The following is a 26,450-nucleotide window of genomic DNA, read 5'->3' as shown; positions in this document are numbered from 1 at the left end:
TAACTGTCAAGAAAAGACGTCTTGACACACCAGCTCCTCCTCCACCGCCCAAGCAGAAGGACTCTGCCACATCTCCTCTCAGAGTGCCCTCCCCACCACCTCCTACACCTCCTCCTCCTCCTCTCCCTCCCAGGTCTCCGCCACCCTTGCCTCATCATTCCCCGACCCCGTCCCCAGATCCGGATTACGGGGATCCAGATTATGACCCGGCGGACGCCCCAATGGACCCCACACCACCGGGGACCCCAGACCCATGGGAAGATTACCAAAACCCTGACATACCAGATGTGCCTCAAGATGACCTATACCCATCCAGGCCATCTCCCCCAGAGGACTCACTAGGGTTTCACCACTTAGTGCAGAGAGCAGCACACTACCATGGGGTGGAACTACATAGCGAACCAGTGGAAGACGACTTCTTACTGGATACCTTTGATATTCCAGATAAGTCCACAGCCATCCTGCCAATGCTTAAGGGTGTCACCAAACATGCTGCAGAGGTGTTCAAAGACCCTGTCAGGGCCAGGGTCTTAAACCCCAGAATAGAAAAAAAGTACAAAGCAGCACCCACAGACCCTACATACATTAAGGGCCCTGCTCCCTTAGATTCCTTAGTTGTGTCCACGGCTAGAAAGCAGTCTAACTCCCAGTCCTCAGGTGAGGCCCCACCGCCAGATAAGGAATCAAAACTCCTAGATGCGTCTGGTAAACGCACTGCCTCGCAAGCCGCGAACATCTGGCGCATTGCGAATACACAAGCGCTGCTTGCGCGTTCTGACAGAGCACACTACGATGAGCTTGAGGCTCTTATACAGCACCTCGCGTAAAAACACAAACGTAAAGCTCATGACCTAATACAGGAGGGAAAGCTCATTACTAACACCTCCATTAAATGTGCCCTCGATGCAGCGGACACTGCTTCTAGAGCCATAAATACTAGTGTCCTGCTTCGTCGTCATGCCTGGCTCAGGATCTCAGGGTTCAAGCCAGAAGTCCAGGCATCCATACTAAATCACCCCTTTGACCAACAAAATCTCTTTGGGCCAAAGGTAGACGAAGCATTGGAAAAAATGAAAAAGGACACGGACACAGCACTATGGGGGCATTACAATCACAAACCCCTAAACGCTCCTTTCGGCGTTCGTCCTTTCGTAGCACAGGCAGAGGCTACTCCACCGATAGCGCCTCTACCTCCTACAAGTCCCCTCCTCGAAATACCTTCTCAAAGGGCTACCAAAGGGGTGGATACAGGGGCAACAACAATAAGGGCAGGGGCAAAACTAACACCACCCGTTCTGCCACCCCGCCCGCACAATGACTTCCCTCCGCTCCCCCCATACCATCCCACTCCGGTCGGGGGCAGACTGCGACACTTTATCCACGCCTGGGAGTCCATAACATCGGACAAATGGGTGACCCAAATTATTCGGTCAGGGTACTGTCTCGAGCTAACATCTACCCCACCCAATTTCCCACCAAGGCACCGTCCAATGTCTCAGGAACATTCCACACTACTCAAACAGGAGGTGCTCTCCCTCCTCCAAAAACATGCTATAGAGCAGGTCCCCGTCAATCAGCAAAATCTAGGGGTCTACTCCCTGTATTTTCTAATACCGAAAAAAGACGGGACCCTGAGGCCCATTCTGGACCTCCGGCCTCTAAATGCATACATACATTCAGACCATTTCCACATGGTCACCCTACAACAAGTCCTCCCGCTCCTCTGTCAGGAAGACTTTCTCACTACCTTGGATCTGAAGACGCATACTTTCACATTCCAATACACCCTTCTCACAGAAAGTACCTCAGGTTTGTGGTGGACGGTCAGCATTACCAATTCACGGTTCTCCCCTTCGGGGTCACCACCGCACCACGGGTGTTTACCAAATGCCTAGCGGTAGTAGCAGCACACCTCAGACGTCAACATATTCACGTCTTCCCTTACTTAGGCGACTGGCTGATAAAAGCCGCGTCCTACGACCAATGTGTGCAACATACAAACAGCACCATCCAACTGCTCCACCAGCTAGGCTTCACGGTGAACTACCAAAAGTCCCACCTCGTACCATCTCACACAAAGCAATATCTCGGGGCCACTATAGACACCTCCAAAGGTATAGCCTATCCCAACTCAGCCAGGATCGCAAGCATACAAGCCTTGCGCCAAACGTTCCTTGCTCAGCACTCTCTCCCAGCGAGAGTGTTTATGAAGCTAATAGGGATGATGGCATCTTGCATTTTCATAGTGCCCCATGCAAGACTCCACATGCGTCCACTCCAAGAGTGCTTAGCGCAACAGTGGAACCAGGCCCAGGGTCAGCTGACGGATCTGGTGTTGGTGGACGGCCGCACCCATAACTCTCTGCAGTGGTGGAACACCACAAACCTTTCCAAAGGGCGGCCGTTCCTGGACCCGGTTCCTCAGATAATTCTAACAGCGGACGCATCGCTCTCCGGCTGGGGAGCGCACCGCCTACACCTCACAATGCAAGGTCTATGGACGCCACAGCAAAAGTCGCTCCACATCAACCATCTGGAGCTCTTGGCAATCTTTCTAGCCCTAAAATCCTTTCAAAAGCAGATTTAAGCCAAAGCAGTCCTCATTCGCACAGACAATATGACTGCAATGTATTATATTCAAAAACAGGGGGGGACACACTCTCCCCAGCTCTCCCGCGTAGCCCAGAGTATATGGAGATGGGCAATTCCACAAAACATCTTTCTCCTGGCACAGCACGTCCCAGGCATACAAAACACCATGGCAGATCTGCTCAGCAGACAAACGCAACAACTACACGAATGGGAACTGCATCCACAAGTTCTTCGCCCATTCTTCCACAAGTGGGGGCATCCTCAGATAGACCTCTTCGCCACCCACGAAAACAAAAAATGCCCAAGCTTCGCCGCCAGATACCCACACCCATTGTCCAAAGGCAATGCGATATGGATGAACTGGTCAGGCAGATTTGCATACGCCTTTCCACCTCTCCCACTAATTCCATTAGTGGTCAGGAAACTGCAACAGCACTCCCTCACGCTCATTCTGGTAGCCCCAACATGGGCCAGGCAGCCGTGGTACACCACACTATTACAACTATCAGTGGTACCACACCAAAAACTGCACCTGTCCCCATGCCTCCTAACTCAGAACCATGGAGAAATCAGACACCCGGACCCAGCGCAGCTCAACCTTGCGATCTGGCTCCTGAAATCTTAGAATTTGGGTACCTTAACCTTCCCCCTGACTGCATGAATATTATCAAGGAAGCCAGACGTCCTACCACTCGAGCATGCTATGCCGCAAAGTGGAAGAGATTTGTTGTTTACTGCCGTAACAATACAATCAACCCTTTAGATGCATCCATACAACACATTATATGCTATCTGCTCCATCTTCAAAGGTGTAACCTGGCATACTCTTCCATACGCTTACACCTAGCAGCGATTGCTGCTTACCTGCAAAACAGACAGCATTTATCACTGTTCAGGGTGCCTGCTATTAAAGCCTTTATGGAAGGCCTTAAACGCATAATTCCACCCAGGGCACCGCCTTCTCCTGTATGGAATCTAAATGTAGTTCTTACAAGGCTAATGGGTCCGCCCTTCGAACCACTGCATAAATGCGAGCTACAGTTCCTCACCTGGAAAACAGCTTTTCTAGTGGCCATCACTTCCCTTAGAAGGGTGAGTGAAATACAAGCGTTCACTATACAGGAACCCTTCTTACAAATACATCACAGCAAAGTGATACTTCGTACAAATCCAAAGTTTCTGCCCAAGGTCATTTCCCCCTTCCATCTCAATCAATCGGTGGAATTACCTGTTTTTTTCTCGCAACCTCAATCTGTTGCGGAAAGGGCTCTACATACACTTGATGTTAAGAGGGCTTTACTGTACTACATACAGAGAACACAACCTTTCAGGAAAACTAAACAATTGTTTGTTTCCTTCTCTCCACCGCATAAAGGCAACCCCATCTCTAAATCAGGGATAGCTAGGTGGATTGTAAAGTGCATACAAATTTGCTATCAAAAGGCAAAAAGAACATTGTCTGTTCCACCTAAAGCCCACTCTACTAGAAAGTTAGGGGCTTCCATGGCTTTTCTAGGGAACATACCCTTAGATGACCTCTGCAAAGCAGCCACATGGTCAACACCGCACACCTTCACAAAACATTACTGTGTAGACGTGCACTCCAAGCAACAAGCTAGTGTGGGCCAGGCTGTACTAAAGACACTATTTCAAACCGCTGCAACGGATACCGGTGGTCGCCGCTAAGGTTGGGTACTGCTATATAATCTATGCAAAGTGTACAATCTGCAGCTCATATGCCTCAAACGGAATATGCTACTTACCAGTATGCATCTGTTCTTGGCATGTAGAGCTGCAGAGTTGTACACGCCCACCCGCCTCCCCGGCTACCTGTATCCGTTCCAGTCTATCTTATTTAGATACAACACACATGGGTTTCTCACTGTTATTACTACGCTCCATCATTTCCCTGCTGGCGAAAAACAATCTGAGGATGGAGCCGAAGCCCATGTGCAGTACGGACCGAAGGAGGAGTCACCGAACTCGTGACTTCCAAAGACTGTCCAAAGAACAAAAACAAACTGCAAACATCCGGGCCCAACACCAGATGGCGATCTATGCAAAGTGTACAACTCTGCAGCTCTACATGCCAAGAAAAGATGCATACTGGTAAGTAGCATATTCCTTCCTGTAATAAGACCAGGATTGGCCTTTGCTTACATATGTATTCCTCTGCTACCCCTATTTTAATTTTATTTGAAAGGCCATTCATATTCCATGACAGAAATTTCACGCTAGGGTTTTACTCATCAGGAGGGAGGCCACCATTTTATGATATCAAGGGATCCCATCCTACATAGTTTGTGTGTGTATGACTCACTGTGTTGCATATAGATGCCATGCCAAATAGTAAAGTGAACAACCTTCCCCCAACATTTACATCACATGAGTTTTGACTACCCACTTCACCAACTTTAGTAAAGGTCTGTCGCCCACCCATATCCACCCACCATTTACCCCTGTCTTCTGATAGTCACACAGCCTTAAGAAATGTACTGTTGCATACCAATTGCCAACAATTTCACCAAATCCCCAGTGCTCAAGTCTTGGGACCAATACATCACCAGTGTTTTAGGGCTTGCATATTCCCTTTCATGATTAATTTGTTTCTTTTTTCATCTGTTGTGGATTGGTGTCCGTCACCTCTGTTGTTGCCTGTTCCCTCATAATCATCACTTCGGGGGGGACAGGCCTGAGAGTTCCCAACTACCACCCCTTCTCCAGTGTCTCCAGGGGTCTTTGAGCCAGTGGGTGGTTCACCTTCGGTGATTTTGAGAGGAGCAGTTTCACGCTTCTTCCGGTGTGTTGAAGAAGGTTTTTGGGTTAAAAATTACCTTAAGTCTGAAAATAGTAACATGTATGTTCCTTGCTCTCATTTTCCGGTTTACATCCTCAAAGGAATGCCTTTGTCTGGAATTTCATTTTATTTTCAAACCTTTAAAAGCAACTTCCTTTCTGTCACTTGCCATTTTTGAGGACCCCATCTCTGTCTTAATAATTAAGGAACCTGGCTATGAACTGTCTAGCCAGGGCAGCGGGTGGTGCTACGGGAGTCAAGTCCCTCTGTGCTCTCTGTGGATAAATGTCCTAGCTGCAGCAAGGTGTGATCACTTGGCGGAACGTTAAAATCCCTTTGGCAACTGTCAAACGTTAAGATATCATAATTATGAAATAGGCCGGAGAGCATCAGGCACCCTCCTTCCCTCCAGACATCAAATGGTCCCTCGTGAAGCGCTGGGGGGAATTCCGGGTAAAGATGTATCTGGGTGTAGGGTCAGGGGAATGAGTACGAATCCCGTCCCCTGGACACTTCATCCCAAACCTTGAGTGTGGTGCGTGTGGTATGCATTTGGTGGTCTATCTGTCTTAGGCTTCCATATCACATCCCAGTTCGTTCTACCCACTATTGCCCTGTCCATGTCTAACCAATGCTTTTCGGATTCTCTCTTGGACCATTCTGTCAAAAATTTTAACTTAGCGGCTTTATGATACACTGATGATATCTCTGTGGCATCAATGCATTTTAAGGATTGGTTGGAGTCGGCGGTGGAGAGGGTAGCCCCTCAGAAGCTGCTTGGATCTAGGAGAACCAAACCAAGCTCACCATGGTACAGCATCGAGCTTAAGACCTTGAAGGCCACATGTAGAAGGGCAGAGCAGTTGTGGAGAAAGGATTACAGTGCCGAGGGCAAAGCACATTATAACTGCACCCTTGCAGCCTACAAGCATGCAACAGTGGCAGCCAAGAGTGCCTATTTTTCAACCAAAATTAGGGATGCCGGCAACTCGGCCAAGGAGATGTTTAGGACTATAACAGTTCTGGCTAAACCACCGCAGGATAATAACTATCGACCGGACCAAGAAATCTGCCAAAAGTTGGCAGTATATTTCCAAGAGAAGGTTCAGGTCATCTACGATGAGTTTAGCAGTATGTTTTCCAGCCCAGAGGGGGGAGAGGTAGGGCCGGAACCGGGCCCTAGGAACAACTTGGTTCTTGGTGAGTTTGCCCCAATTACGGCAGAGGAAACCCAGAGGTTGATCATTTCAACAAACTCAGGTTCACCTTTAGATCCTTGTCCTCCATCAGTTTTTCACCTGGCCGCAGAGGTGATAGCAGAAGAGCTGTCCCAGGTAATTAACATAGCAATGCAATCCGGATGTTATCCGTCTTGCTGGAAGAGGGCAATAATCAAACCTTTACTAAAAAAAGCCACATTAGACCCCCTCGTCTTAAAAAACTATCGGCCAATCGCCGCTCTGCCTATGGGGGCCAAGATTCTTGAGAAAGAACTAAACCGCGCCCTTACGGCACATTTGGTGGCTCACGATCTGCTTGACTCTTCTCAGCACGGTTTTCGTGCCCAGCACTCTACGGAGTCAGCACTGTTGATTGCAGCAGAAAATGTACGGGCTATAGTAGACGGGGGCGGTCGGGCAGTCCTGGTGATGTTAGATCTCTCGGCTGCCTTCGACACCGTCCATCATAAGGTGTTGCTTCGAAGGCTTCAGGAGTTTGGGGTACAGGGAAGGGCATTGGCCCTTCTAGCTTCTTTCTTGGAGGGCAGAGACCACAGCCTGTCATGGGATGGTCTACAGTCGGACCCTTTCCACCTGCCATGTGGAGTGCCACAGGGCTCCTCTTTATCCCCCACGCTTTTTAACATTAACGTAGCCCCTTTAGCCAAGCTCATTAGGGCTCAGGGCTTTACTAATCTCCTACGCTGATGACTCCCAGCTTATAGTTTCTGCTGGTGAAGAAGCGAACGACACGGCTATTAAGTTCCATAGCTGTATGTCAGAAATTATGAGATGGATGTGAGAACTTTCTCAAAATTAATACAGAGAAAACGGAGATAATAGAATTTGGCCCGGGAAGTCCCATATGGAATAGCTCCTGGTGGCCAGCCGAGGCGGGTGAATGTCCCTGTCCTGTGCTCAAGGTCAGAAATTTGGGAGTGGTGTTTGACAGCCAGCTCAATTTCTCTGCGCATGTCAGTAATCTTGCCTCTTCCTGCTCTTATTTAATCAGGATGTTGCGGAAGATTTTCCCTTTTATCAACCCTGATCTTCGCAGAAATGTGGTGGTGGCTTTAGTGCTGTCCAAAATGGACTACTGTAACGCAGTACTGCTAGGATTGAACAAGACCTTGTTGAAGAGGCTGCAGGTTCTGCAGAACACGGCAACCAGACTTTTGTTAGATGTACCTAGGGACCAGTCTGTCGCTGAGGGAATCAAGGCATTGCACTGGCTCCCAGTCCAGCAGCGGATAGATTTCAAGGCGCTATGCCTAGTCCATAAGGCTGTGTTTGGGGGGGAAGCTAAAGAAGTTGAGAAGCTCTTTACTCCCTACCTCCCGGGTCGGACACTCAGGTCATCTACTCAAAGCCTGCTTAAACTTAACCGTGTCAAAAAAGCTAGATGGGGTGGCAGAGCTTTTTCGTATCATGCGGCCAGCCGGTGGAATGATCCCCCTGGCTTTGTTAAACTTACTGAAAGTCATCAAGTTTTTAGAAAACTGATAAAAACACGGCTTTTTGATGGGACCCGGTGTTAGATGGAGTGGTTTCTTTTTATGGACTAGCACCAAGACGCCTCGGCATTTGTTCGCACTCTACAAGTGATTATCCTATCCTATCCTATCCTTAAAATTTTGGAGGTCGTAGTGTGTGAAAGGGAAGCCACGCTCTGCAGTTTTGCCATATAGAACGTATAATGAGAGTGCGTAATCTGGGCAGGCACCCCCTCTCCAAGTCCATGATATAAAGAGAGGCTTCCAACGTTTGAAGTCCCTTTGGAGTTGAAGCAAAAGTGGGGGAAAGTTAGCTTTAAATAAGCCTTCCAGTCTAGGAGTTAAATGGACGCCCAGGTAATTTAATGAATGCTTGGCCCATTGCAGCGAGGTGAGCTCCCTCAACCTAGCGGTTTCATCCTCCGGGAGTGTGAGGTTCAGGATGAATGACTTTGTCAAGTTTATTTTTAAAGCCCGACACCACCTCAAAATCCGACAGTTCCCCTTGTAGTGTTTGTAATGATTGTGCTGGGGAGGTGAGGGATAACAACACATCGTCAGCGAAGAGTGATATCTTATGTTCCTCTCCCCCAAAATGAATACCTTGGATATCTGCCGCCGCCCGAACTCGAAGCGCCAAAGGTTCTATGCTCAAAGCAAAAAGTAGTGGTGAGAGCGGGCAGCCCGATCTTGTCCCCCTCTCTTGGGAGAAGCGGGCAGAGCTAATCCCATTGACCTGAACTCTCGAGCGCAGATGTGCGTAATTAGCCCAGACCATATCTATGAATGGCCTGCCGAACCCGAAGTGTTCTAGTGTGAGAAAAAGAAATGCCCAATCCACCTTGTCAAATGCTCTCTCAGCATCCAGACCCACCACTACCGCCGGTATATTAAATTTGGGAGCTTTCTCAATCAAATGGATGGTCCTACAAATGTTCAGAGTCTGTCTGCCCTTTATGAAGCTGTATTGATCAGGGTGGATTAAACTTGGTAACAGGTCCTCTAACCTCGCTGCCAAAATCGAGGAGTATAATTTAGCATCCAGGTGCGCTATGGATCTATACGAGGTGCAATTTTGCAGATTTTTTCCAGGCTAGTGGGTGACCGAAATAATGGCCTCCGCCATTGATTGCGAGGTAACCGAGCCCTCCGCCATTGCATTAAATACTTTTGTAAGCTGTGAGGTGATGTCCGACGCAAATGTTTTGTAAAAGTTTGCCGTCTGGCCCCGGTGATTTATTAGGTTTAAGTGCCGCAATCACCTTTCCCACCTCCTCCTCTGTGATGGGGGCATTAACATTTTCATTCCAGGTCTCGGGGACCTGTGGAAGCCTAAGCGACTCTAAGTAGCGGCATTGTGCTGCCACATCAAGGTGCTCTCTAGTGTACAGCTCTTTTTGGAAACCCCAAAAGCTTTTGCCTTGTCCCCGTCGGCGTTCACTTAGATTCCACAATACCCCCTATGTACTCTTTTTCCCCGTAACTGTCGTGCAAGATGAGGGCCTATCTGGTTGCCCTGCGCATGGGAAACATGGCGCATCCGCAAAAGTCTATACTCTGCTCTGTTAGCATAGATTGCTTTCACTTTCCCCCTTAAGGCACTCAGTTTGCGTAGCAGTGGGCGAGAAGGGTTCTGTTTGTGTTCCTTCTCAGCAACCTCCAGCCCTGCCTCCAAAGCTTCCCTCTCCTTCGCTCTCTGTTTGGTTAGAGCGGAGTTAAGCTCCATACATTTTCCCCTTATGACCGCCTTAAAAGCTTCCCAATTATTAAAGGAAGAAGTATCCTGTGGTTGGTTTATACGAAAGAATTCCGTGATAGTCCCTCGCAATTCATCCCATATTAGTTTGTCTCTCATCAGGGAGAATGGAATGTACCATCTTGACGTCTTGGAAGCACCCTTTTCCCAATTTAAACTAATTATGACTAAGCTGTGATCACATATAGAGATCGGCAGGATTCTTGCACCTTGGAGGGACCCCAATAGCCCTTGGCTTATAAAAATATAATCCAATTTCGAGTAGGTTTGATGAACGTGAGAGAAAAATGAATAATCTTTGGTGTCAGGGTGTACTTGCCGCCATGCATCTAATAAACCCATAGCGTGTATGGAGTGTTTAACAGATTTGTGGAAACTGCCTGTGGGAGCTCCAAGTGGATGGGTGATATCTGTCTGCATGCCAAGTGAAGTTGAAGTCCCCCATCAATATTGTCGGACCCTCAGCAAACCCACCCCACATATTGAGTAGGGAAGACAAGAACACCTACTGACCTGTATTAGGGGCATATGCCGATATGAAAGTACGCAACCTTCCTCTCAAAAATCCCTTCACCATGATAATCCTCCCTTCCTTGTCTGACTTTATGGCTTCAGGTTCAAATTTCAAAGAGTTGTGAAATAGTAAAGCTACCTCCCCGTGTTTCGTAGTCTCTGAGGATCTGTAGATTAAAGCATAACTTTTATGGCGCAGCCTTAGATCCTCCTCCCGCTTTAGGTGTGTTTCCTGTAGGGCCACCACCTCAAAGGAGTGATCCGAAAGATATTTCCAAACTCTTTGGTGTTTGAAGGGTGAATTTGAGCCCTTTACATTCCAGGAAGCTATTGCAATTGGCATAATCCCAACTTAACCCCCACCTGCGCAAGCTACACCTGAAGCCAGAAAATCACCATCCCTCCAAATTTTCTACTAAGGGAATAAACATTGCTTCTTCGGATTTCGGAAACGCTTTTTGAATCAATGATGATGCGTGTCCAATGTCCCTAAGAGACCTGATTTCGCCCTCCTTTAAACCCCCCGCCCCCCAACAGTTACCATAACTGAGTAACCAAAACCTGCGCCAGGCAGGTCGAAATCCCTCGCCCAAAACGTCTTGGAAGATAGGGTTCATAATGTAAGGAGTCCAGCCCAGTTCCGGGCCCCAGCTGTTTCTCAAAAATAATTATCAATCACCAAAAAGTCTTACAGAAATGCAGAGTTCGAGTATAGGTGCTTGTAGAAACATCAACATGATACTGGTCTTCTCATTGACCTCTGGGTGAGGTCTCTGTTCTGTAGAGAGTTTGAGCCATATCGGACTCCCATCCTAATTTCCTTACCACCAGGAGTTCCAGATTAGATTATTCTAGTCTTTGGAGTGACGACCCTTAGAACTCGCGTTCCACTGCGTAGACTTGTTGCTCTCTGTCCCACTGGAAGGACCTCCCGTGTGATCTTCTGGCCCCGAAGGGAGCCCCACAAGCCTCAGACATTCCTCCAGCTCCGTAACATGCTTCATTTCATTGTTTAATTTGAAGGCCAGACCAAAAGGGTAAGTTCATCTGTATCTGATTTTGTCCGCTCTTAGTTTTGTGGTGAGGCGTGGAAATTGCTGCCGCCGAAGACTAGTCGCGGGTGCTAGGTCCTGATAGAGGGTACAGCGAAAGCCCTGGAATTAGATTGCGTCCTTTTTCCTGGCTGCCTGCAGGATGGCCTTCTTTACTTTAAAGGAGTGAAGTTTCACCAGGATGTTGCGTGTGCGACGTCGCTCTCCACCTTGCTGGGGCCCCACTCAATACACCTGCCCGCTCGATCTTTATCTTGTTTGCCCCCAGTATTTCTGCCAAGAGACCCTCGAGAAATGCCTCCAGGTTCGGTCCCTCCTCCCCCAGGTTCGGCCCTTCCGCCCCCTCCTCAAGGTCCTTAATCCTGACATTCTCTCTTCGTGCTCTGTTTTTGAGATCATCGATCTTTAGCAGCGATGACTGACTGTAACTGGGTGTGAAGCTCCTGCTATCATGGGAGGCAGACGTTCTTTTATCCAGTTCTTGAGGTTGCGCTTCCACTTCCAGAACTCGCGTGCCTACGGAGTCCAGGTCCTGTTGGAGCATTGCCATCTGCTCCGAGAGATCAGCTTTCAGTTGTTCTATGGAGGATTTGATATTCACTTTAATCTCTGCACGGAGCTATGCCTTGAAATCCCTGAGGGGAAGCAATTAGATCCTCCTTGGTGAGAGCCATGGCCGTGGCGCCGTCAGCCCTATCATGCGACGATTTCTTCTCTGAGGCAGTGAAATAGCTGGAAACCTTAGCAAGGCCTTGGTGGCATAGGTGCAGCCCCCTCACTTCTTCACTCGGCGGATGGAGGTGCCCTCACCCTTGTTCGTGGCGTCGCCCAAGCATCGTTCCCTCCTGCGTGGCTCTCCAACAATTCCCCAAGGGGGTGCTCCTTCCTCTCTAAAAGAATTATGCTGGTGCCCCTCACCAGAACTGTAGCACAGGGTCAGCACCTGCAGCATCAACAGAGAGCATCACCCTTTTCTATTGGGGTAAAGGCCTCAAGTCACCTGCTCGCCGTCTGCAAGCATCACTGGTCACTTCCAGGGGCAGACTCCCAGTGGGGCCATCAATTTTACTCCTGTATGCAGATTTACTTGTAAGCAGCGGGCGCCAGTCAGGCAAATCGTGTCTCGCGCCCCTGCTGCATTTCTCAGCCCCCCTAAACCTCATTTATGAGCGTTTTGTCCCCCAGGCTGTCCTTTTCAATTAAAGGGGGTCGCTCGCGCTGGCAGACTGCAAGCTCTTACTCGCAGCGGTCATGAGGCATCAGGTGGGCCCGCACACCAATGCTGTCGTTCCGCCGCCTGCACCTCCGGATTCCTCAGTTTCTCCTCACCGCCGCCACCACTTTTTCAGATCAGCTAAAGGGGCCCACAACGCAGGTCGGGGAAGGTGGCAGCTGCCACGGTAAGTATTAACAGGCGCCCCCGCCATTTTGTGGTTTGCGCAGCTCCGTTTCTTGCGCTCCACATTCACCCAATGCCTCAGTTCTGGTACCGCTCAACCTTTCAATCCGGTATTATGGCTCCATTTTAGGGTTGACAACTGTGAGAAAGTGGCTCTGTATATACTGTTCCCAAATAGGTACAGTGTGTACAGAGTCCACAGTCCCCAGAGGTTAAAGTTAGATATAACCTTACTCTCTCTCTACTACTACTACTACTACTACTACTACTACTCTCTAAAGTGGTAGCTTGGTCGAGCAGTAAGGCAGTATCGGAGGACAGTGTAAAGCATTTGTTGTGCACACTCAGTCAGCAAATGGTCTCACACACTGAAGAACTGAACTCTAGACCAATGGGTTGTATAAAAAAATACATGGTTGTTTTATTTTAGAACCAACAATAGGTATCAAAATATACTTTCTCAGAATGAGAGGCTTTAGTTAAATACTTTTGCAATATGCAATTGACTTTTGTAGGTAATAGTTACAGGTTGTTGCAATAGGCAACACAATTTCAAACACAATAATACATTGAGCTCAATGTGAATTTTAAGTTATTTGCAATAGATTACTTTCAGGATTACTTTTCTAATTCCAGGACTGGATCCTAGATTCAGTCCTGGGACAGGTCTTAGAAACAAGTGAGTAAATTCGTTTTAGTTACTGTTGTGATTTTTAGGCAATATTTTGCTATTTTAAAAGTTGACACTTAGAAGAAATTTCATAGAAAAACAGTCAATGATTCCCTATGGGAGAAAATTCAAGTTACAGGGAAAGTATGTTCTCGTTACTTTTGTAATCCAGGGCTGGGCTCCTAGCCTCAGTACTGGGACCTCTATCTAAAACAGGTAAGTAATTAAGTTTTCACAGTTTGTATGATTTTTAAAGAATATTTGTAGTTTGCAAAAATCGGCAGAAGAAATTTCACAGAAAAAGTCAATGATTTCCTATGGAAGAAAATTGGGTTATTGGTAAGTCTGGTTGTGAGTGCTTTTCAGGGTCCGTGCTGGGCACCAAGATCCAGCACTGGGATCTCTCCTAATAGCAGGTGAGTATTTCCATTTTCGTTACTCAGTTGATTTTAGGTGAATATTTTAAGTTTTAGAAACTCCACATTTAGAAGAAATTTCAGAAGAAACCAGTCAATGTTACCCTATGGAAGAAAATTGGTTTATCGGCTTTTGGGTAAGTACTCGACTGACAGAGTTAACGTCCTGGGCACAGACTCAGGGGTCTCCCAGGTCAGGTTGGTACAGTTGTTACACCCTCAGTGGCACTGGGGCGGCTGGGTGCAGAGTGAGTTAGATCCAATGTTATCCTATGGGAGGCAGGGGGGCCTTGGTTGGTGGCTGCTGACTAGCAGTCCACGCGGCTGTGGGAGCTGGGCTCCTGGTCACTTGCTCAGGGCAAATGGGGAAGTAGGTAGGAGTGGAGGTTACACTGCCAGGGCCACTCTGGCGGCAGGGTGCAGGGTGCTTTTGAGCCTTTGGGCGCTCAATGGATTTCAATGGGAAAGCTCCAGGATGAACAAAGGCTGCAAGCTCGGGGACGAAGATTTTTCAGGTGCCACCACCACTTCGAGAGGTAAGTTGGGTAGTTGGAGGATAGGTTGGTACCCAGGAGTCGGGCACAGGGGGCCACCGGGTGCCTTTTGGTGTCGGGAAATCTTAACCTCTGTTGGGGGGGGGGTCCCTGGTTCTGAGGCTGCAGGCATTGTCAGGAGCGTCGAGGTGAGTCCTTGGGTGCCGGATTCGGGGTCACAGTCACTGGTGGGATGTCCTCGTGGTCTTTCTTCACTCCGGCACAGGCAAGGCTTGGCGGGTGCAGAGTTTGTGGTTCTGGGCTGGTGTCGGGGTTAGATACTTGCTTTGAGCAGAGCCACTGCTCATGGGAGACCCAGATGCGCAGTCACAAGGTAGCCAGGTCCTCCGGGGTTTGTGAGGTTGCTGGCCACAAGGGGTGCCGGGATTTAGCAGGAGCAGGTTCGAGGGTCGACAGGCCAGTAGGGCTGGGGCCAAAGCAGTTGGGGTCTTCCTTCTCTTAGCAGCTGCACGGCAGGTCTTCTTTCTTCTTGCTCTTCTTGGCTTTTTCGGAATCTGGAGAAGGAAGGTTCAGGGTGCCTCTAAATACTAGATTTAGGGGCGTTACAGGTAGGTAAAGGGCAGGGACCAATGGGTCCCTGCCCTGGGTTGGGTACACCCCCTATCCTGCGGGAGGGGGGCAGTAGCCTAGTCCTGACTGGGCAGGGCCTCCCATCTTAAAGATGGCGAGCGCCCGGAGATGTGCTTCACCTCGCCTCCCCCACCTGAGGGGTGGGGTTGGCAGGCTGGCACATCCCCTGTCCTTACTTGGGGTTTCTGGCCAGTCTTCCCGCCAGAGTGGGGGTTAGAACCGGTGGGTGCCAGTTTGCTGGGTACAGCAAGTGGCCTGGAGAAGCTCACAGAGGCGGCATGAATTTGAAGCTTCCCCCTGTCCTTCCTGGGGGAGGAGACCTAGCACCTCGCCCAGGATGTGCATTGTTGCAGGGCCAGGAGAGCGGGGGCTCTCCACCCAGGGGTCCAGCAACATGTCTGCTGTGTGGCAGCCTCCCAGACCAGACATGGATTGTAGGTTAGGTTTCAGGGGGCATCTCTAAGATGCCCTCTGTAGTGCTTTGTACATTAAATCCCACACTGGCGTCAGTGCAGGTTTAATGTGCTGAGAAGTTTGATATCAAACTTCTCAGTCTTCAGTGTTGCCATTATGGGGCTGTGGAGTTTGTGTTTGACGAGCTCTCAGCACCATGTACTCTTAAATAGCAGCACTGCACTTACAGTGCCCAGGAATGGACCTGGGTACTGTAGGGGCACAGGGCTCATGCTCCAGTGCCCACACCACTGACATAGGGCACCCAGCTAGAGGGGTGGCTGATGTATGCCCTGGCAGTGTAGGTTGTGGGCATGGCACACAGGGATGTGTGCCATGTCGACTTTGTTTTGCCTTGTACCCAGACACTCAGCCTCCGAGGGCAGTGTGGTTGTTTTAGGGTACTGGGCCTCTAAGGGTGGCACAATGAGTGCTGCAGCCCTTAGAGGCCTTCCCTGGTCACAAGGCCCTGGGTACCTAGGGTACCATTTAGCAGGGGTTGACATGTGGCCAGGGTTTGCCAATTGGGATTTTAGGTTTTAAGGAAGGAACATAGGCCCTGGGCACCTGATTGGCAGGAGTCCGGGGCACACTCAGTCAAAGTACATTCAGCAAAAAGTGGGGGCATACCATGCGAGAAAGATGGCACTTTCTCTCAACAACGCGCCGCAAAAGCACTTTGAACAGCTCTTGAGCGCCGGAGCCGAGGCGCCTTGCCTGGCCACCCCCCCCCCCAGTTCTATTGCTTTTAAGAGAAAAATGCCTTTATTTAAAAATGTAATATGGTGTTTGAAACTAGAGTTCTCAAAAAACAGAAGTAGCTACCATCTTATTGGACCAGCAGTTGACCCCCAACCAATTTATAGTAGATCCACCATTGTTCTGTCTCTGCCATTGAGCATTGGTAGTGGTCGGTGAAGATGATTTGCTCCCTTGAGGCAGTCATCTGCGATTTGCGAAATTAGTTCTTCTGTCTGTTTTTTGAGTCTGTTAATACCCTCCCCTTCTAATGGCAATTATATTTTCATCTTGCTCTGTCATTTGATGTGTTCTGCCCCATCACTCATTTCTGTTAAAGGATGTAAAACAATTGCTATTTTAATTTTCAGAAAGATTGACCAAAATACTCTATTTTGTAGTTCTTTGCTCCCTGTCGCACCAGAGGTTCCTCAATGACATTTTGATGTTTCCTAGTGTAACCGATTTCTATTACATAGTTGATCTGCTAGGCTTCTGCCAAATGCTTGTCCAAGGTCTCCTGAATATTGTCAAAGGAAGTGTAATCCACAACTGCCTCAACTCCCTCTGTTCTATTTTTATTTATTTCTTCACAAATACAGCAGCCTACATGTTTCTGCTATGGATTGGCTAGAACCTGCATCTAGTGCTGTAGTGTTAAGCTCTATATTTAAAACCATCCCTTTCATCTAAGGATGCCCTGCCAAACTTTGTGGTACCATATAATCCGTCCCCTGGGATTTCTATTGTAATGATTAGTTTTCAGAAGCTTACTCTCCAAGCTTTTACTGGTCTTCCCAGAGTGCTAAGGGGTTTTGGATTTTGAAGTTGGTAGACCGGAGCAGCCTTGTCCCTAAAAGGAAAAAAAACAAACCTTGAAATCTATTTGGCTGTTATATCTAGCTGCTGACTCAACTTGGCATTGTGCTCTGGAAACCAAATGAGGTAACCAATTCATTTAGAGAAAGTGGGGAAAATAATCAGATGTGAAAAAAATTACCATTTAGGGTATCGTACACTTAGAAGGACCCACAGAAAGCCCAAAAGGCAGCACCATGTGAAAATGAAGATTTGAATTTGCTGTAAGCAGCATTTCTTTCTGTGGTATGTAGTACATTAAATATAATTTCTACATAATTATCAGCCAATCTTTTTTTATATACCTCAACTCCTCATTCGCACATATTTTGTTAAGCACTATTGATATTTCCTTTTTATTTTGCACATTCCTAGATGACTGTGATGTTTATATGTGATTACTTCTCAGAGTGCTTATTCTTATTGTTGTTTAGTTTTGTTCTGTGTATTGCTTTTTTTATTCTGCGCTTTTTACCCATTGTTAAATTCATTTAGACATAGAAAGATGAGAAGACCTGTTTTAAAGTCTTACCAGCCATCAGCTACTAAAGACCAAGAAAAGGGGTAATTTAAGCAAAAATGTTATCTTTTAATATCTTTTTTCTCTAGAGATTGAAACGGCTCCTGTTCTGAATTGGAATTCATTTCTTGAAGATGCTTCAAGGCAACCGTCTCAGCAGGCATCAGCAGCAAAAGCAGAGACCAGGAAAAGTGTAGGTGTCAAAACTATATCCATTTTTAATCTCCACGACCTTACTGAGCTACATAATTATTTTCAGACGATGTAGAGATGATAAATATTGGTGTAGTCTATATAGCTGTGGCCTTGAATCATCCTTCCGTACAATAACAACAGACAGTTTAACACGGAGTGTGGTAGCATGTGGCTGGGTTTGGGGAGTTGTGTATTAGAAAGATAGAGCATAGATTGGAAAATTACGTTCGAGGCATGTGTGCTGTAGATACACATGCTTTGCATACTCCTGCCATCTAGTGTTGGGTCAGGATGTTTTCAAGTTGTTTTCTTCTAAGAAGTCTTTCCTTGTCACAAGGTAAGGTGACTCTTCCTTTCGGTGATAGTGCGCATGGTCATTGACTCCATTGTTAGATTGTTTTTTTCCGCCATCGGGTTCGGAAGTGTATTGCTGTGCTCCGGTTCGAAACCGTTCTTCGGGTTCCCCTCGACGTGCAATCCTATCTACCCTCAACGGTAAGGTTTCGTACACGGTTTCCACTTCTCCGTGTATCATTTCGGCAATACAATCTACTTTTCGATCGGAAAGCTTCGTGGACAGCCTTCAGGGCCTAACCATGCCGGGTCAGCTCTCTGTTGATGGATCGGACTCCATTTAAATTCTGTCCTCTGTGCCACACGCAATATCCGCGCACCGATTCACACGAAGTGTGCAACTTGTGCTCGTCTCCCAAGCACAAAGAAGACTGCGACGCTTGCAGGTCATTTCGATCAAAGAAAACTCTTCGTGATCGTCAGGCTCGATGTCGAGAGATGCAGCGTCAAAGCATCGAAGACACGCTGGGCATCTTCGGTGAAGACTCCGGCCAAGATGGCATCGAGGCTTCAGCATCAGAGGAGGCAGCCTTCTCCGAACAAGACTCTGAGCTCGAGATAGACCTTGACACCGAAAAACTGCCCCAGGGACAAGGTGACGTGAGTACCGAAGACCACTTGCCCCCACCAACTACTCCAAAAAAGCACAAGGCTTCGGCACCACCTCTGCCTTCTGGCCAAGGTTGGCACCGAGACAACGTTTCTGACGCCCGCCTGCAGGCCCGGCTCTGAAACAGACAGTCAAGCCTTCCGGCTCGGTACAGAGTCGACAGAAGTCCTCCTCTAAACCAATGCCCTCCGGTTCCATATACAAGTCCGGCTCCGAACCGAAATCCTCCGTGTCGAAAGCCAAGCAGCCTTCGGAGCTGAAACCTTCCGCGCCGAAAGGCCAGCCTACGCCGGCACTGAAAACTTTGGCGCTGAAACAGAAAGATGCCCCTTTGGATCCGGAACTGGACATTATTCCATTAAAAACAAATCCCAAGCAAAACAAGATGTATACTAACCCTGAGACTGGCCATATTTACACCAAGCCGCCTCAGAAACACAAGCTTCCTAATGAGGACACTTCATACAAGATCCCTTTAAAAAGGAAATCTGTTGCTACAAGTCCTTTTCATCCACCAACTTCTTCTCCACCAGCGAATCATTTTGCAAATTACACTTCGGATTCTCCACAATCTCACCATGATGATGATGATAATCATGATGATGATGATGATGATGATGGGGGGGGGGGGATACATCTCCAAATAGATCCATGGACAGATTATACAGTTGATCCCTGATCACATAATGATCCAGACCTTTATCCAACCGAGCCATCACCCCAGATGACCATGAATTCCACCAACATCTCATTGCCAGGGCTGCACAATATCATGGGGTGGCACTGCACAAAGAATCACTAGAGGAAGATTTTTTTATTGAATCTTTAGGATCCACACACAGGTCATCACAAACGCTTCCCATGCTTAAAGGCATGATGAGACCTGCTGATGAGATTTTTAAGGAACCAGTGAGAGCACGCATCTTGACTCCAAGGGTTGACCAAAAAATATAATGCCTCCCCAACAGACCCAGTATTTATCAAGGGCCAGTTGCCATTAGATTCCCTGGTAGTGTCTAATGCTCATAAGCGGGCGAATTCCTAAACATCAGTGGATGCTACTCCCCCAGATAAGGAGTCTAAGTTAATAGATGCTTCCGGCAAGTGCATAGCTGCTCAAGCTGCAAATTAGTGGCACATTGCAAATACGCAGGGTCTTTTAGCCTGGTACGACAGGGCACACTGGGATGATATGGAGCAATTGCTTCAATATCTTCCAGACGAACATAAAGCTAAGGCGCAGGACTTAGTAAATGAAGGTAAACTAATTTCTAATTCCTCTATAAGATGTGCTCTAGATGCTGCAGACACTGCGGCTAGAGAAATTAATACTAGCATCTTACTCCGGAGACACGCTTGGTTGAGGATTTCTGGGTTTAAGTCAGAGGTCCAACAATCCATCCGCAATACACCTTTTGATAAGGAACATCTATTTGGTCCTAACATAGATCAAGCATTAGAGAAGATGAAAAAGTACGCTGAAGTGGCCAAGTCAATGGGAGCGCTCCAGTCCACGTCCAACAGAGGCTCCTTTCATCGCTCCTTTTACAGAGGAGGGTCCAAAACCCCATCCCCTGACCAGAACACCTCAACCTATAAAGATAACAACCAGTCCTCTCCCTCCAGAGGATTTTTTTAGAGGAGGTTATGGGGGGAACAACTTCAAGGGTAGGGGTAAATGAAAGACACCCCGTAGCTCACCTTCCCCGAATAAACCGGGACTTGCCCACGCTTCCCCCACGACTACACCACACCTGTCGGGGGAAGACTTCAACAATTTCTCCCTATTTGGCAGTCTATAAGAACAGACAAATGGGTGATTGGATATATCCAACATGGTTATTACCTGGAGCTTACCAGCAATCCCCCAAACATTCCACCTTGATCTCACAAATTGTCTCCAGAACACTTACAATTGCTAGAACAGGAGGTATAATCTCTCTCACTAAAAGGAGCAATAGAGCCAGTTCCAATACAGTACCATGGCTCAGGGTTTTACTCTATTTTCTCATTCCCAAAAAGGACAGTTCCCTAAGGCCTATTCTGGATCTCATAGAGTTAAACCTTTATATACTGTCAGAACACTTTCACATGGTGAAGCTTCAACAGGTGCTTCCACTTTTACAAAGATCAGATTTTATGTCCATTCTAGACTTAAAAGATGCATATTGTCATGTTCCTATTCATCCGGCTCATCGCAAATACCTCAGATTTGTATTAGCAGGCAAGCATTACCAGTTACAAGGTGCTTCCCTGCAGCGTGACCACTGCTCCCATAGTTTTTACCAAATGTCTGGCAGTAGTTGCGGCTCATCTCAAAAGTATATTCATGTCTTTGCCTATCTAGACGACTGGCTTATCAAAGCCAGCACTTATCAGAACTGTCTACAGCACACACAGATCACAATAGACCTACTTCATCAACTGAGCTTCACCATCAATGCACAACACTCTCACCTGCATCACTCACAGATGCAGTCTTACCTAGTAGCCAGTCTAGACACAGTTAAAGCTCTAGCCTCTCCAAATGTAGCCAGAATTCGCAATATTCAGACTATGATTCCACAGTTTCAACCCAACCAACCTTTACCAGCAAGAGTGTTCATCCAACTGCTGGGAAAGATGGCTTCTTGCATCACAAATGTACCCCTTGCAAGGCTTCACATGTGCCCCCTACAACAATGCTTAGCACGCCAGTGGAATCAGTCACAGAGTCAATTAACCGATCTAGTGTTGGTAGACAGCTGTACCCATCGCTCCCTGCAGTGGTGGAACCCACAAAATGTATCAAAAGGATGGCCTTTCATCAACCCTATTCCACAGATAGTGCAGAAGCATCTTTAACAGGTTGGGGGGGCTCATCTCCAAAAATTACACAATACAGGGCCTATGGAGCAACAAGCACAAAAACCTCCGCTTCAACTATCTGGAGTTTTTAGCAGTTTTTCTAGCACTCTGGGCTTTTCAAACTCACCTCATTGGCAAAACTGTCCCAGTTCGAACAGACAACGTGACAGCAATGTATTATGTGCAGAAGTAGGGTGGCACACGGTCTCTCCAACTGTCAACACTAGCTCAAGCCATTTGGAATTGGGCAATCCATCACAAGATTTATCTTCTGGCAGAACACCTCCCAGGAGTAAACCATCAAATTGCCGACAGCAGATTTACGAGTGGGAACTTCATCCCCAGGTTCTCCTTCCCTACTTTCAACAATGGGGATTTCCAAGAATTGACTTGTTCGCCACAGCCGAAAACACAAAATGCCCAAGCTTCGGCTCCAGGCTACCACACCCGCTCTCAAAGGGCAATGCTCTTTGGATAAACTGGTCCGGGATATTTGCCTACGCTCTTCCGCCTCTCCCGCTCATTCCTTGTGCGTTTCAGAAACTAGGGCAAACATCCCTCAAACTCATCTAGTAGCTCCCACATGGGCTCGTCAACCATGGTACACACCCTGTTGGAGCTAGTCACTAGTTCCACATCAAAAGCTGCACCTCACCTCCAGTCTCCTCACACAGAACCACGAAGAAATCAGATCCAAATGCCAAAGAACTGAACTTAGCGATCTGGCTCCAAAAGTCAGTTTGGTTAGTTAAATTTACCGCCAGATTGTATGAATATTCTAAAGGAAGCAAGAAGGCCTACAACCAGGGCTTGCTATGCAGCAAAATGGAAATGATTTGTTGTATACTGTCATACCAAAAAAAATCAATCTTTTAGAGGCTTCTATACGTAACAATATTGTAAGAAAGTGGGTTTCTGTTGCAGTAACCCCCCCCCTTTTTTGCCTGATAACTGATGCACTTTTCCTTGTATTTCCCTGGGCTCCTGCCAATCAGGTGCCCAGGGCCTGTGTTCCCGACCTAAAAACTGCCTAACAGCCAAAACCCAATTGGCATCTCTGGTCACCTGTCAGCCCCTGGTAAATGGTACCCTAAGTGCCAAGGGCCTTGTGACCAGAGAAGGCCCTTAAGGGCAGCAGCACTTATTGTGCCACCCTTAGAGGCCCTGTACCCTGACACACACACACTGCCTTTGCAGGCTGAGTGTCTGGGTGCAGAACAAAACAAAGAGTCGACATGGCACACATTCCTGTGTGCCAAGCCCACAACACACTGCCCTGGCATACGTCAGTCACCCCTCTAGCTGGGTGCCCTATGCCAGAGGTGTGGGCACAGGTGCATGAATCCTGTGCCCCTACAGTACCCAGGTCCATTCCTGGGTACTGTAAGTGCAGTGCTGCCACTAAGAGTATATGGTGCTGGGAGGTCGTCAATACGAACTCCACAGCACCACGATGGCTACACTGGAGACTGAGAAGTTTGGTATCAAACTTCTCAGCACAGTAAACCCACACTGATGCCAGTGTGGGATTTACTGGAAGATGCACGACAGAGGGCATCTTGGAGATGCCCCCTGAACCTAACCTACAATCCACGTCTTGTCTGAGGGGCTGCCTAGGCTGCCACACAGCAGACAGGTTGCTGGAACCCTGGGTAGGGAGCCATCTGCTCTCCTGGGCCTGCAACAATGCACATCCTGGGTGAGGTGCTAAATCTCCTCCCCCAGGATGGGCAGGGGGAAGCTTCAAAGGCATGCCGCCTCTGTGAGCTTCCCCAGGCCACTGCAACCCCCCACTCTGGCGGGAAGCTTGGCCGGAAACCCCAAATAAGGACAGGGGATGTGCCAGCCTGCCAACCCCACCCCTCAGGTGGGGGAGGCGAGGTGAAGCACATCTCCGGGCTCTCGCCATCTTGAAGATGGGAAGCCCTACCCTATCAGGACTAGGCTACTGCCCCCCTCCCACAGGAGAGAGGCAGGAAAGGGGGTGTACCCACCCCAGGGCACGGACCCGGTGGTCCCTGCTCTTTACCTACCTGTAACGCCCCTAAATTTAGTATTATGGGGCACCCTGAACCTTCCTTCCTGAGATCCCGCCGCGCAGCTGCTAACGAAAGGACGACATCAACTGACTTGGCCCCAGCCCTACCGGCCTGTTGATCCTTGAACCTGCTCCTGTGGAACTCCGGCGCCTTCAGTGGTCAGCAACCTCAAAAACCCCGGAGGACCTGACCACCTTGAGACTCTGCCAAGACTGGGACTCCCATGAGCATTGGCTCTGCTCAAAGCAAGTTTCTAACCCCTGGCATCAGCCCGGAACCGCAAACCCTGCGCACACTGCACCCGCTAAGCCAGGCCTGTGCCAGAGTGAACAATGACCCCGAGGACGTCCCCACGGCGACTGTGACCCTGAATCCAGCACCTAAGGACTCATCTCGACGCTCCTGACGAAGCCTCAGAACCAGGTACCCCCCCAACCGCGATCAACAGAGGGTAAGATTTCCCGACGACAAAAGGCACCCCTGCGGCCCCCTGTGCCCAACTCCTGGTTACCTACCTATCCTCCAACTACCCAACTTATCTCTCGAAGTGGTGGTGGCACCTGAGGAATCTTCGTCCCCGAGCTTGCAGCCTTTTTCCAACCAGGAGCTTTCCCTTTGAAATCAATTGAGAGCCCGAAGGCTCAAAAGCACCCTGCACCAGCCGCCCGAGTGGCCCTGGCAGTGTAACCTCTGCACCTATCTACTTCCCCATTTGCCCTGAGCAAGTGACCAGGAGCCCAGCTCCCACAGCCGCGTGGCCTGCTAGTCAGCAGCCACCAACCAAGGCCCACCTGCCTCCCATAGGATAACATTAGGCCTAAATCACTCTGCACCCGGCTGCCCCTGCGCTGCTGAGGGTGTAACAACTGTACCTACCTGACCCTGGGAGACCCCCGAGTCTGTGCCCAGAACCTTAACTCTTCCAGTCGACTACTTACCAAACAGCCGATAACTCAATTTTCTCCATAGGGTAACATTGACTGGTTTCTTCTGAAATTTCTTCTAAGTGTGGAGTTTCTAAAACTTAAAATATTCACCAAAAATCAGCAGAGTAACGAAAATACTCACCTGCTTTTAGGAGAGATCCCAGTGCTGGATCATGGTGCCCAGCACTGACCCTGAAAAATATTCACAACCGTACTTACCAGTAACCCAATTTTCTTCCATAGGAAACCATTGACTGTTTTTCTGTGAAATTTCTTCTGTCGATTTTTTCAAACTTGAAATATTCTTTAAAAATCGTGCTAACTTTGAAAACTTAATTACTTACCTGTTTTAGATAGAGGTCCCAGTACTGAGTCTAGGTACCCAGTACTGGATTACAAAAGTAACAAGAACATACTATACCTGCAACTTGAATTTTCTTCAATAGGGAGTCATTGACTGTTTTCTATTAAATTTCTTCTAAGTGTCAACTTTTAAAATAGCAAAATATTGCCTAAAAATCATAACAGTAACTAAGTCGACTTTTATCTCTTGTTTCTAAGAATTGTCCCAGGACTGAATCTAGGATCCAGTCCTGGAGTTACAAAAGTAATCTATTGCAAATAACTTGAAACTTCCATTAAACTCAATGCATTATTGTGATTGAAATTGTGTTGCCTATTGCAACTACTTGTAACTATCTACAAAAGCCAATTGCACATTGCAAAAGTATTTACCTAAAGCATCTCACTCTGAGAAAGTATATTTTAATACCTATTGTTGGTTCTAAAATAAAACCAGCATATATTTTTTTATATATAAACCATTGGCCTAGAGTTCAGTTATTGAGTGTGTGAAACCATTTGCTGACTGAGTGTGTACAACAAAATGCTTTACACTGTCCTCTGATACTGCCTTACTGCTCGACCAAGCTACCACTTTAGAGAGTAAAGTTATATCTAACTTTAACCTCTGCCAAACCTCTGGGGTCTGATGACTCTGCACACACTGTACCTATTTGGGAACAGTATATACAGAGCCACTTTCTCACATAATTTGATCAGAAAAAGTTTCTAAGTGTCAACTTTTAAAAATAGCAATATATGGCTTAAAAATCACAACTGTAACTAAAACGAATTTACTCACTTGTTTCCAAGAACTGTCCCAGGACTGAATCTAGGATCCAGTCCTGGAGTTAGAAAAGTAATCTTGAAAGTAATCAATTGCATAGAACTTAAAATTCCCATTGAGCTCATTGTATTATTGTGTTTGAAATTGTGTTGCCTATTGCAACAAACTGTAACTAGTATCTGCAAAAGTCAATTGCCTATTACAAAGTATTTAACTAAAGCATCTCATTCTGAGAAAGTATATTTTGATACCTATTGTTGGTTCTAAAATAAAACAGCCATATATTTTTTTATATACAAACCATTGGCCTAGAGTTCAGTTATTGAGTGTGTGAAACCATTTGCTGACTGTGTGTACAACAAAATGCTTTACACTGTCCTCTGATACTGCCTTACTGCTCGACCAAGCTACCACTTTAGAGAGTAAGGTTGTATCTAACTTTAACCTCTGCCAAACCTCTGGGGACTGTGGACTCTGTGCACACTGTACCTATTTGGGAACAGTGTATACAGAGCCACTTTCTCACAAATATCTGTTACCTTTCCAGCAAACCGGACTAGCTTACACATCTATTTGCTTGCACCTTGCAGCGGTAGCTGCGTACTTACAGAATAGACAACATCTGTCACTATTCAGAATTCCATTAATCAAAGCTTTCATGGATTGAAGAGAGTCCCCTAGATAGTCGCACCTTTGATTATCTTGACGTCCGACTCTCAGACAACATGTCATGGAAGCACCACCTAGCA

At 47.6% G+C, this 26,450-nt stretch overlaps 1 protein-coding gene across 1 annotated transcript in view; it reads left to right on the top strand.

Annotated features, from left to right (window-relative positions):
- Positions 1-26,450, top strand: part of NOL11 (nucleolar protein 11) — a 367,767-nt gene that overhangs the window by 125,583 nt on the left and 215,734 nt on the right. Inside the window, exon 10 of the mRNA XM_085617263.1 lies at positions 17,691-17,794. Coding sequence (XP_085473389.1) covers positions 17,691-17,794 — 104 coding nt within the window. The remainder of the gene's footprint in view (positions 1-17,690; positions 17,795-26,450) is intronic.

This window comes from Triturus cristatus, chromosome 7 (genome assembly GCF_964204655.1).
Source record: "Triturus cristatus chromosome 7, aTriCri1.1, whole genome shotgun sequence".
NCBI lineage: Eukaryota > Metazoa > Chordata > Amphibia > Caudata > Salamandridae > Triturus > Triturus cristatus.
Note: the sequence above shows the minus strand (reverse complement) of the source record. Positions and strands in the feature narration are given on the sequence as shown.